A 12163-nucleotide genomic window follows, 5' to 3' on the forward strand; every position below is an offset into this window, starting at 1 on the left:
CCGGCCGGAGTGGGAGCTGCCCGCGCTCCGCCCGCCACAGCCCGGGGTCCGGCCTGCACGTCGCGACCTCCCCGTTCCGGGCGCCCGGCTGACGCCGACCCAAGTGAGCGAGGATTGCGGCTGTGCGGTGGTGCGGGTTCGTGCCGCCCCCACCCCCGCCGCGCCGCCCTCCAGGGTCGGGTGCGCTCTGCGGCACTCGCAGCCGTTCAGCTTACTTGACCAACAGCTCTTGACTCGCGGAACAACTAGGTTTCCATAAAAAGAAAAGTGGAAACAAGGTTTGTCTTCTCACCTTGTAGAGTTGTTTCGATTTCATTGGTGGATGTCAACGATCCTGATACATCTTGAAAAGTTGCATTTTGGTAGAGTTGGCGAGGCTGCCTCTGAGCAGCCGCTAGGTGCGCAGCAAGGCCGAGGCGGGGAGCCCTTGCTGCCTGGGGTCCTGCGTGCAGTAGCCAGTGCTCCGCAGAGCTTCGATTTCCCCCCGAAATATCAGCGGTGACGTTCGTGGGGTCTAATGGTAGCGACCTGTACGAACACCCCGCGTCATGTAAGGGTTCCCACAGAGGGGACCTCCGGGCACAGGGCGAAGGGCTGTGGAAGAAGGTGGACAGAAAGGAATTCTTTGCAAATAGCGGGGTGATGTTGTGTTCACAGTGCCCGGGCATTCCTCCTACCTGGCGCCTGAATGCCCGTACCGGTTTGCGGTCAGTGAGGCACGATAGTCTGTGGACACATCCTCGGTTAGGACTTCAGAAGTCTCACGTTTAAGTCTTAGCACCTTAGCAGAGTGGACTGGTCAAGATCAGACTCCGGAACCCGACCAGCTAAACACAGGTTCTGCCTGCACGGCTCACGAGCCCTGCAACCTGGAGCAAGAGCCCCTCCCTGTCCCTGAAGCTGGGTGACCGCGAACCTGTGTCCGAGCGGCAGGAAGGTGTGTGTGTCGGGGGCTGAGGACAGACCGACGCACAGGGCTTTAAAGCTCGTGTCCGCGTAGTCACGTTCAGGTGAAGATACTTCGGAGACACCTCCACCCCGGAGCAGGAAGTGGCGGGCCCTGCCCTTAAAGGGGGGGCTCAGGCGGTTGAGCGTCATGATCTCAAGCTTATGGGTTGAAGCCCCATGTCAGGCTCTGTGCTGACAGCGAGAAGCCTGCTTCAGATCCTGTTTCCTCTCCCTCTCTCTCTCTCTCCCCCCTCTCTCTCTCCCTCTCTCTCTCTCTCCCCCCCTCCCTCTCTCTCTCTCTGTCCCTCCCCCACTCGAATGTGCATGCGCACAGTCTCTGTTCCTCTCTCAAAAATAACATTAAAAAGTTTTTTTTTTTGAAGATGGAGAGATTTGAGGAATTCAGAGCAGAGAAACATGAGCTTTAGTTCTGTTTGGCTGGACTTCAGAATTCACGACAGGAAGCGGGGATTCAAACTGCAGGCTGTGTCAGGACCCAGGTGACCCTTCGGCCCAGGATAGGGAGCACAGAAACTGAAGACCCCAGCTGGGCAAGAGGAGGAACGGGATCCTGGGGAAGGGCGGAGTGCTCCAGGCCAAGGGCCACAGTCCTCCTCTAGAAAAGACAGGGGGAGGGAGAAGAGGGGAGTCAGTCATAGTCAGCCATCTGAAGGCAGGGTGGGGAGTGGGGCGTGGGTGCGGGCTGAGGGCCCCAGCACAGAGGGGAGCGGGTGCAGGCTGAGGGCCCAGCACAGGAGGGAGCGGGTGCGGGTGTGGAGGACAAATCCCATCCCAGGTCCCAGCGGTGGGGCTCCCCGCAGGCCTGCCCCTCGTATAGTCCCGGTCCTTCCTTACCTTCCTGGAGAGTTGTCCTCGGCTCCCGGCCCGCTCCACGCTGTGACCTCCTGCAGCGAGCTTGCAGCAGAACTAACCAGGCCCCCTGGTGCTGCTGTGTGTTTCTGTGGATGCTTCTGCTCCCACAGCCCGAGGAACGTGAGCAAGGGCCAGCCAGTAATGTGTGTAAGCGGGCCTTTTCAGCTTCGGAATGAAAGTAAAAGAAAGATCTAGATCATGCCTCCAGCACGTTAAAATGAGCAAAATTTCATGTGGGATGTGTTTATGTGTTACCTCCTATTCAGAATTTCAGCTGACAGTATGTCCTATCCCAGAGAACTTGCTGGAGAATTATTTTCTACTTTCGTGAGGACTCTTTAGTGAGGACTTATTACTACTGCAGGTGATTAAACGTAGTTCAGATTGGCTTACTGGAGAGGAATTTGATTGGTTCAGGGATTCGATTTTAGTATATGTGCTGCCAAAGTGAGCACTGGTTCAGTGATTCGAAAATAACCGGAAGTTTGTGAGTAGTTTGGGCGTTAAATGTGGCTGAAACTCAGGGTACCCAGGCAAGGTGGCTGTTGGCCCGGGCAGCCCGCTCTCTGGCAGGACCTCCCCTGGAGGCCTCCAGCAGCCCCCCCCCAGAAATACTCTGCGGCCATAGGCCCAGCACGAAGGCTTCTGTTTCCCAGAGTCCTGGGGTAGAGCCTTGCTGGTCCAGGCTGGGTCCTGCTCTCCTGTCCCACCTCTGAACGAGCTGCAGGGGAGGGGTGGGGAGAGCGTTGGGCAGACTGCAGTCAGGGGCCGCTTTCACATGGGGACGGGGTGGCTGCCAGGCAGGCAAAACCAGACACCCAGCGTCCACCCTCAAAATGATATTCAGCCGTGAGCATAAAACATTCACTCGACCAATATTTAAATATCGGCTCTGAGTCAGTCACTCGGGCAGCCCCCCGGTGCCATTTCTGCATCCGGCCGTCTCCCTGGAGTCCCGCCCTCACTTCTGCGGCTGCACACCTGTTGTCAGCACTTACCACGCTGCTGATAACTGCCTTTATCTCCTACCTTTGTAGGACTTGTTAACACACTGGTTATATTGTTTTCTCTCTCTTTTTAATTTTTTGTTTATTTATTATTGAGACAGAAACAGCATGAGTGGAGGAGGGGCAGAGAGAGAGGGAGACACAGAATGTGAAGCAGCTCCAGGCTCCGAGCTGTCAGCACAGAGCCCGACACGGGGCTCAAACCCACAAACTGTGAGATCATGACCTGAGCCACCCAAGCGCCTCCACTTTCTTAACTCATTAAAAAAATACTTGGTATTTGTATCTTAGCAAAACTCTGTGTTTTGGCCATAACTCAGTGCCACAAACCGGATGGCTTAGAACAACAAAACTCTGGAGGCCGGGAGCTCGAACTCCCGCTGCGGGCAGGGCCACGCCCTTTCCGGGAGCGCCGCCCCCAGCTTCTGTCCCAGCTTCTGTCCCGGAGGGGCGCCAGGGCTGCTGTGTCAGGGCCGCCCGCTCCACACGGCCGCATCCAAACCCCGTTACATCTGCAGAGACCCTCTTTCCAGGAAAGGCCACATTCACAGGCGCCGGGAGTTAGGACCTCAGCGTAGCTTTGGGGAGGGGGGCACAATTCAGCCCACAACAGGATCGCATTTTTAGGACCTTTCTTTGGAAAAAGTCAAGATAAATGGTACGTTAAGTAGAATCAGAGACTCCTATGAAAAACGCTTAATAAAAAACTAGATTCTAAGTGCTGGGAAAATCCTGAATATGCTGTGAATTATGTGGCGTCTTAGGAAGGCACGGACGGACTCTCTCGTGGTCTGAAGCGTAACCAAGTCCTTTCTCCTGAAGACGTCTGCCCGCCCTCGGAGCAGCCGGCGCCCAGGATGCCGCACAAGGTCGGCTTCGTCGTGGTCAGCTCCTCCGGGCACGAGGACGGCTTCAGCGCCCGGGAACTGATGCTCCACGCGCCCACCGTCAGCGGGTGGAGGTCGCCCAGGTGGGTCGGGGGCGGCGGGCTCCCTTCCTGCTACCCTTCTGCCTGGACCCACCCCGCCAGGCCCGGGCTGCGGGCTGTCTCCGTGGTGACACGCCGTGAGGCGGTGGACGGGTTCCCTCGTGCTGTGTTTTTAAAGAAAACCTGTGGGATCTCCAAGCATTGAGTGGTGTCGGCCTCAGAGGTGCCCCGACAGCGGGCGAGGGAGGCACCGCCGTGGCTGTAGCGGCCTCTCCGCGGTCCGTGGCCGCACCCCTGCCCCGGGCCGAGCTGCGTCCCCAGGTTCCCTGCGCTCGGAGCTGAGCGCCTGTGGCTGGGGCTTTGTCAGCCCAGGCTCAGCCAGGAGCGCCCGATCACCTTTATCTGCCCGGTGCTGAGGGGCATCGTACGCGCTAGGCTTTTTCTGACACTCAGCCTGTGCCCAAAGGTCGTGAGAGTTCACTGAAGGTGGAACAGGTGTCGCCTCCCCTGTGCCCCGGGCACCCCGCCCCTCCCCACTGTCCTCACCTGCCTTTCGCTTCTCACACTTTTGTCCCGTTTGTCACCTTTTCCGCGGTCCTCAAGGGCAGCTTTGATGTATGCTGAACTCTAGAAGCTGCATTTGAATAACTGAGTCATGAGCTGGTGTTTGAAGGATTTTAAAAAGCATGGAACTTCTGATTTTGTCCGGCTGCTTATTTTTCTTTAAGTACTTTTGGAAGGCTTTTTTTTCCTTTTGAAAATAATACAGGACTTTTCCGTGAGTGTCCTTGTGCCCAGGATGACCTCACCACCGGTTATGGTACAGGCGCCTCGCGCTTGAAAACTGTAACCATCCTAAACGTGGGGAGCCGCGCCCGAGCGCCGAGGAGGGCCGAGGAGGGCCGAGGAGGGCCGAGTCACAGGCCCTCCTGCCCCAGATGCGGCTCCTACGAGCTTCTCATCTCTGCACGCTCCGTGCTGGCAGGTTCCTGGTGACGGGGCCTCGGGGCGAGAGTCCACCCTGCCTGTGCTCACCCGCCCCTCACCCCTGCACGCGGAGGCTGGGCAGCCTCATGCACTCTTCCCTCCTCTCCTCTGCCCGCGCCGCGTGCCGCGGTGGGGGAGGAGGGCCCCCAGGGGGACGAGGAGCCTGGCTGCGCGGGTCGGGGGAGGTGGCAGGGTCAGGAATTTTTTTCCGGCGCATCTAATAACGCCTGTCAGGCGTCTGCGTGGACACGTCAGCTCTCCGCTGGGTCGGAGGCTTGGGCTCGGGGCAACGTGTAGTTGGGGCTCCTCCACAGGCAGGAGGTTTCTAAAGCCATGGTCAGCTAGGTCCCCCATGGTGAGTGCGGGGAGAGGAAGGAGCCTGGAACCCAGCCCCGAGGAGGATGCCCTAAGGCAGGAGAAAGCCAGGAGCCGCGGGACCGGGATGTACACTGCACGCAGCCTCGGCCGGAGTCAGCTGTGGGGCTGCGGGCCAAGCACCCCGGAGGGGCTGGGGAGGGGGTGCTGGTGGCCACAGACGGCTCCTGTGGACGTTGGCAGCAGGCTCCAGTGCGGGGCTGAGAGGGATGCGCGGTCACAGGAGGGGTTTCTGAGGATGGGGGTTCTAGAGTGTGCGTGTCGCTGGGAGAACTACTCTAGGGGCGCCTGGGGGCTCAGTCGGCTAAGCGGCCAGCTTCGGCTCAGGTCATGATCTCACGGATCGTGGGTTCGAGCCCCGCATCGGGCTCTGTGCTGACGGCTCGGAGCCTGGAGCTGCTTCAGATTCTGTGTCTCCCTCTCTCTCTGCTCCTTCTCAATTCGTGCTCTGTCTCTGGCGCGCACACACTCGCTCTCCCCCCCCCCCAAAAGTAAATATTAAAAAAAAATTGTTTTTAAAACAGAACTACCCTAGCGCCGTTCAGGGCACTGAGTGGGGGCGGGGCGCGAGCAGGGACGCCACCCCGTCCAGGGAGCGGTGCGGGCAGCCCCATCTGAGGCTCCGGTCTCCTCAGCGGAGAGGGAGGCGGCCGGGAGAGGTGGTGGAGAGGGGCCGGGGAGCACGGCCGGCGTGGGGGCCGAGCCCTTCCTTCCATCCTTGGGTGCGTGCCCCTCCCAGGGCCCGGACGCCCCACTGCTGTGGGGACCCAGGCCGGGCCAGCTCAGCGGACGCGGCACCTGCTGCCTGAACGCTGTGGATCCCGCCGCGCGGTCTGTGCCGACACTGCGGTCCTCTGACCCGCTCCCTGGAGGTTCCTGATGCGCTGTGGCGCTCACTGAGCAAAATGACAGGCTCCTCGAGGCCACCGTGCACGCGTGGCCCTCGGGCAGTGCTGACTCTTCCTGCGCACCCCTCGCTCAGGCTTTGCTAAGCAGGGGGTTTCCCCGAAGCATCTGGGTTCCTGTGGAAAAGCCTTTGGCCCTGTCTTGCCCTCTAGCACGGCCTCTTAAGACTGAAGTATTGATCTGGTGGTAAATGAACTTCAGGTTTCTCTGGGCCGTTTTCTAGCTGCGAGGAGGCTGACTCGGGCAGGTGAGCCGTGAACTAGAGCTTCAGCCCCGCCTTGCGAGGCTGGGGCTGCAGGGAGCGGGAACGCTGCGTGGGCCTCAGGTCTGCACCGGCCCGCCTGGGTGCGAGGGGCGCGCCGCGTGGTCGGCCGGAAGCCGCCGCCGTAACCGTGTGGGAAAACAGCCGTTTGCTTCCAGATTCTGCCAGTTCCCCCAAGAGGTCGTCCTCCAGCTGGTGGAGCGGTGCCGGATCCGGAAGCTGCAGCTGCTCGCCCACCAGTACATGATCCCCAGCAAGGTGGAGTTCTACGTGAGCGAGAGCCTGCCCGAGTGCTTCGCGCCCTGCCAGGCCGAGCGCTTCCGAAGGCTCGGGTGAGGACTCCGTGGAAGGTTCCGGGCGGCTGGGGGGGGGGGGGGCCGGTCCCCTGACTCCCTGCCTCAGTGCCATGCAGACCAACGGATCGCCCCCTGGGGTCGGCCCCGTGTCACAGGCTTGTCTTTGCCGCCGGGACACCCGGTGTCTGAGCAGGGCGGTCATTTCGTCCGCGGTGTTCGTCCCGCCTTCAGGTCCAGAACTTGCTTTACGAAGACTGGCTAGAACATGATTTCTGGCCTTCTCCCTAGGTGCGTCCTCTCTGGACGTAGCTCTCCTCTAGCCTGCGGCTTTGGTGGTCGCCGCAGCCCCTCCGCTGCGCAGGACGGCCCCTGTCAGCGGGACTCTGGCGTGTGCTCTCTTTCAGCTACGTCTCTCTCTGTGACAACGAGAAGACGGGCTGCAGAGCCCGGGAGCTGAAGTCCGTCTACGTGGACGCGGTGGGACAGTTTCTGAAGCTGACCTTCCACGAAAACCACATCAACAAGTACAACATATACAATCAGGTGAGAGGCGGGCCCGCCCCGCCCCCTCCTGGCGGCCGCGCGGGGCCTGCGCCCTTGGCAAAGGCGCTGCAAGCCTTTCTTCTAGACGGTAACGTGTCCGGACGGGGTGAAGCCTGCGGGGCCGGGCCGTCCCTCCAGGAGCCCCTGCCACATGCGGGTGGTGCGCTGGGGCCCGGGCCGCCGAGTGCCAGGGGCCGCACGGGCTGACTGCACACTCGGGCCAAGGTCTTCCATGAGGAGCAGAATCGGTTCTGTGGTGAAGTGATACTATTCATGGCTGTGCTGCGTTTAAAATCAACGTCGGCTTCTTTTTACATTTTTTTACCGTGTCCGTTAGGAAACTTGGGGCACGTGGGTGGCTCAGTCGTTTAGCATCTGACTCTTGGTATTGGCTCCGGTCATGATCTCACAGTCTGTGTGATCGAGCCCCACGTGGGATCCGCACGGACAGCGAAGCGCCTGCTTGGGATTCTGTCTCCCTGCGCCTCCCTGTGTGCACGCACACAGTCCCCCTCTCTCTCTCAAAATAAATAAACTCAAAAAAAAAAAGAAAGAAAATTTCAAATTACCTATGGGGCTTGCCCTGATTCTGTCGGAGGACACCCTTCTGGAACACCCGGTAGGTCCCCGAGATAAACCCCCGGGGGCTGGGCTGTGATTAGCTTGCCTGCGGTCGAGCGCCAAGCAAGGGCTCATCCTCGTCTTCCGCCCTCCCTTCCCATCTTTCTTTTTCGTTTCTCTTTTTTAGCTTTGTGGTGTTTTGGGCACGATTAATGTAGTAGCAGTCAATTGCGTCCCCAGCAGACTCTTAATTAGCACAGATACTTTCAGGAGGAATGGAAACGTCCCACCAAACCAACGTTTTGTGTTCAGCCAGTGCCTTGGAGGCGGGCTCTGAGGCAGGCCTGGGCCCCTGCGGCCGCGCCCGACCGTGAACTCGAAGATCGACTGCTTCCTCGGGCCCGCCTCGTGGCACGGGCCGGCAGCGCCCTCACCCCATTCTGCGCGGGGTTCTCGAGGGAGGGAGGCTGCGGGAAGGGGGCTCCTCCCCCGCAGGGACCCGCCGAGCTGGGTTCCTGCACACGTTCAGTTCATCGTCCGGCTTACCAGGAGCACAGAGAGGGGCCCCCGAGCTTGACTGGGAGCGGACGTCTCAGCACGAGGCTGCGTTCGCGTACTGACTTTTGTAGTCTGTAGAAACAGTTCATAATACTCCTGTGACACACAGGCTTCACCTTTTACGGCTCAGGCGCTTTGGTGGCCGTCACCCTGCTTGATGACTGTGGCGGGGACTAAGCCGCACACGGCCGACACTGTCTCCTGTTGGCTGCTCTCCCGTAGGTCGCTCTGGTTGCCGTGAACGTCATTGGGGACCCTGCAGACTTCGGTGATGAGAGCAATATCGTAAGTGCAGGAAGTCTCGTTCCGAGAGAGGAAAACGTGTCTAGCGAGAGGGGGTTGATCACGTTTGTCACAGAGAGTGTCCTCTTGAAAATCCTCATAAAACTGTTGAATGACTAGCACATGATTTTTAGCAGCTGTAGATGCTTTCACTCAAGAATTTGAACTGTGCTTCCAAAGACGCGGCTCCCCGAGGCCTGCTGGCCCTTCCTGCCCCGCCGCCCCCTAGTTAAGGCTGCACGTTGCTCCCAGTTTCCTGAGGCGCTAAGCAGAATGTTTTGCTCCCAAAGACCTCCAGAGAGAAGCTGATCGACCACTATCTGGGGCACAACGCCGAGGACCCGGCCCTGGAAGGAACCTGTACTGGGTAAGAGCCCCGCCCCGCGAGGCCCCCACCTCCTACACCCTCCTCCGACTCGGCAGCGTGCGCGTCCCCTCCAGAGGATTCTGGGGTCGCGAGCCCCTCGTCCAGTTCTGAGCTAGATAAGCCCCAGATGGGACGGACTTAAACACGCTTAGAGATTTAGGTCACCGTTTCCTGTATCACATCTTCATTATTGCCCTGGAGAGACATCATTTCTCGTGTGCTCAGGGATTACCAGAGAATTCCTAAAATGCAGGTAAAAGATCTGTCAGCCCTCCCGTGGTACTTTGTTGGCACAGGCAACCTTCTAGGTAAGAATTAAAGGAATTAAGTGACCCGGATTCTCTGTTCCTAGCGCCTCCATCTCCCGTCTGCTTTGAGCACTCCGCACTCACACGCACCGTGTGACGGCCGGGCTGCAGGCCCGGGAGGCTCCCCTGGGAGCGAGGCTCACCGGCCCCTGGCGTGTGCACTTGGCGCACGGTGCCCGAGCCGCAGAGGGAGTCTGTCCGCGTGTATGCAGGCGGAGAAGCGAACTACCCTGCGCCAGCAGTCTGCACCGGCCTGCTTCCTGCGGCGCCTCCGGGCCGGCCGCCTGGCTGTCACGCGTCGGGTGTGAGTAGGGGCACTGTCCTCCATGTGTGTAAAGTTAGTGAGGACCGTGACCTCTCACGTCCACAGGCCACTCGGCCTCCTGCAGGCGCTCCCTGCGCCCGCAGAGTGACAGCGGTGCCCTCTTTACCTTTCCTGGTGATCCCTCCGTGTCCGCTGTCAACACACACACACACACACACACACACACACCCCCCAACAGCTCCTCGACTCTGCCCTCAGTGAAGCCCAGGGTGTAGGGCAGACAAACCCCCGGGGACCTTAGAAGCTCCCACGGAGGTTCTTCGGGTTATCTGGACTCTGTCACCTCAGTTCTTTATCAAGTTAGCCAGCTGGAGCGGCCGACCGCAGCGGGCCCATCCCGACTCACCCGCAGGGCTCTGCTGGAGGTGCGGAGGGGTCCGCGGAAAGCTGTGTGCTGTGCCGAGCGGCGGCACCGGGCGTGGAGGCGGCCGCCAGGGGTCGCTGGTGGGCCATGGGGAGCCGGGCGCTCCGGAAGCTGCCCAGCGCCCTCGAATTGTGACCACAGGCCCAGAGGACAGGTGCCGCTCTTCTTTGTGGCATTTCCATAGTGAGATGAAGTCTTTGCCTTCTCATCTAGGACTTCGGGGCGAAGCAACTTTGATTGAAGAGTAGTTAACCTTGTACCAGTAACAAAGCGTGTCACTGCCTGCTCATCACCGACCTTTACTTTGAGAGGGAGGGCAAGAGTGAGCAAGGGATAGAGAGAGAGAGAGAATCCCACAGAGCAGAGCGCCAAGTGGGGCTTAAGATCACCCAACACAGGGCTCAAACTCATGAACCGTGAGACCGTGACGTGAGCCGAAGTCGGGTGCCAAAATGACTGAGCCACCCAGGGGCCCCCGGCTGTCCTCCCTCCCTTCCCATCACTGAGATTGACTGGCGGCGTTCCGAGCTGCTGAGGCCGAACCCACCACCAGGTGCGGCGGGAAGCAGTCCAGGGGCGGGCCTAGGGGACTGTGAACGCAGAGGTCGTCCTGTGTCCTGTCTGAGCCTATTAGACAACCAGGTTTTTATGACAAGTGGTATTTCCATCAAAATCTACCTGGATATAAATGTGTCTTTCTATCTTTTTTTTTTTTTTTTACTGTTTATTTACTTTTGAAGGAGAGACACAGAGCATGAGTGGGGGAGGGGCAGAGAGAAGGACACAGAATCTGAAGCAGACTCCAGGCTCTGAGCTGTCCGCACAGAGCCTGACGTGGGGCTTGAACTCACAAACTGTGAGATCATGACCTGAGCCGAAGCTGGACGCTTAACTGACTGAGCCACCCAGGCGCCCCTTGTATATAAAAATTTCTAAGCCAAAGCTAACAACTGGCGTACTTTGTGTAGCTGACTCAGCAGATGGAGAGTCTGACACGAACCCTCAGCCTTCTTGCTCAGTGGTTAGACTGGCACTGCGGTTCTAAAGGTTGGACCCGGGAGAAACCTGCCGGCCTACTGTGGAATTTGAAAGAAGGAGCGAGGTGACGGTCGGAAATGGGGTGCTCAGATAACTAAAAGGTCGTTTATTCCTGAAAGGATTTCGCTGGTCTCCCCAGGACGTGGGACGTCCTGCAGACTGACACTTTGTGAGGTCAAGGGGAGGCCTAGGCTTCTCCATCTACAGGGCCCGTCAGAGTGTGGTGCTGGTGTCGGGTGTGGGCGCCTGGGCTCCCGGCCCCACCGGGTCAGGCTTCTTAAGGACGGGGCCTGGCAGTCCTTGTTTGGTGCAGGTCTTCCCTGTTCCTCAGAGGAGTCACATGCACTCAGGTCCCCGTGCCCAGATCAGAGCTGAGCGCAGGGTCTGCACTCGGAATGTCTGTTGAAGAATGACTGCAGCAAAGGCTCAGAGGGCCCAAGTGCAGTCTGACTAACGGTCAAGAGCAAACGCCGTGGAGTCAGGAAGGCCCGCTCACGCTGAGAGCTGGGTGACCGGAAGCCCGTTGGGGTTTTCTGAGCCTCCGCTGTCCCAGGCAGGAGTGCTCCGGGAGCAGACGTGGTGGGGGTGCCGTGCGTGCGCCTGCGCCTTCGGGCCCGCGGGGTTCCCTCTGTTGCGTCGCCCACAGCCAAGTCCGCTCTGAAATACCCGTTTCTTTCCTTCAGGAAATCCGACTACATTTCTCCACTAGACGACTTAGCCTTCGATATGTACCAGGATCCTGAAGTTGCCCAGATCATACGCAAATTAGATGAAAGAAAACGCGAAGCCGTCCAAAAGGAACGTTACGACTATGCCAAGAAGCTGAAACAAGCTATTGCTGACCTGCAGAAGGTACTGCTTCCAGAGAGCGCGGTCCCCCCTCTGCTCTGTGCGAGGCCTCCGTGGCCAGTGCGGCAGGACAAGGCCGGCGGAGGTCAGGGTGGGTCCAGAGACAAGCCAAGTGACGTTCGGGACAGTCGAGCCCCTAGATAGAGCGGAAGTGAAGGCACGGCCTGACTCTTCAGACCTCGTCCTCCGAGGCCGCCTGCTGCCCCGAGGCGCTAGGGACCCTAAGAGGCTCAGGGTCCCCGTGAGGCGCCCATGTCTTAGACGCGGGTGCAGGACAGGCAGCGCCCCCGCCCCGGGGCCCCCTGCGAGCGGAGCCCGTCCCCTGAGCCGTGCCGCGGAGCCGTGCGTGCCCGCGGTGCCCGCAGCGACCCCGTGTGCTCCAGGTG

The 12163-nt window shown here is 59.6% G+C and overlaps 1 protein-coding gene across 3 annotated transcripts in view; it reads left to right on the plus strand.

The window, feature by feature from the left end:
* The window catches only part of CEP104 (centrosomal protein 104), a 15157-nt gene that overhangs the window by 359 nt on the left and 2635 nt on the right, over positions 1 to 12163 (plus strand). For 2 of the 3 annotated variants that reach the window (XM_029949662.1, XM_029949664.1), the window contains exons 2-7: positions 3593 to 3798; positions 6445 to 6618; positions 6987 to 7125; positions 8467 to 8529; positions 8817 to 8893; positions 11612 to 11780. In XM_029949662.1, coding sequence (XP_029805522.1) covers positions 3686 to 3798; positions 6445 to 6618; positions 6987 to 7125; positions 8467 to 8529; positions 8817 to 8893; positions 11612 to 11780 — 735 coding nt within the window. In that variant the 5' untranslated portion in view covers positions 3593 to 3685. Of the gene's footprint in view, positions 1 to 299; positions 399 to 3592; positions 3799 to 6444; positions 6619 to 6986; positions 7126 to 8466; positions 8530 to 8816; positions 8894 to 11611; positions 11781 to 12163 lie in introns of all 3 variants that reach the window. The other variant, XM_029949663.1, reaches the window with a different exon arrangement.

Source organism: Suricata suricatta, chromosome 8 (genome assembly GCF_006229205.1).
Source record: "Suricata suricatta isolate VVHF042 chromosome 8, meerkat_22Aug2017_6uvM2_HiC, whole genome shotgun sequence".
Taxonomy (NCBI): domain Eukaryota; kingdom Metazoa; phylum Chordata; class Mammalia; order Carnivora; family Herpestidae; genus Suricata; species Suricata suricatta.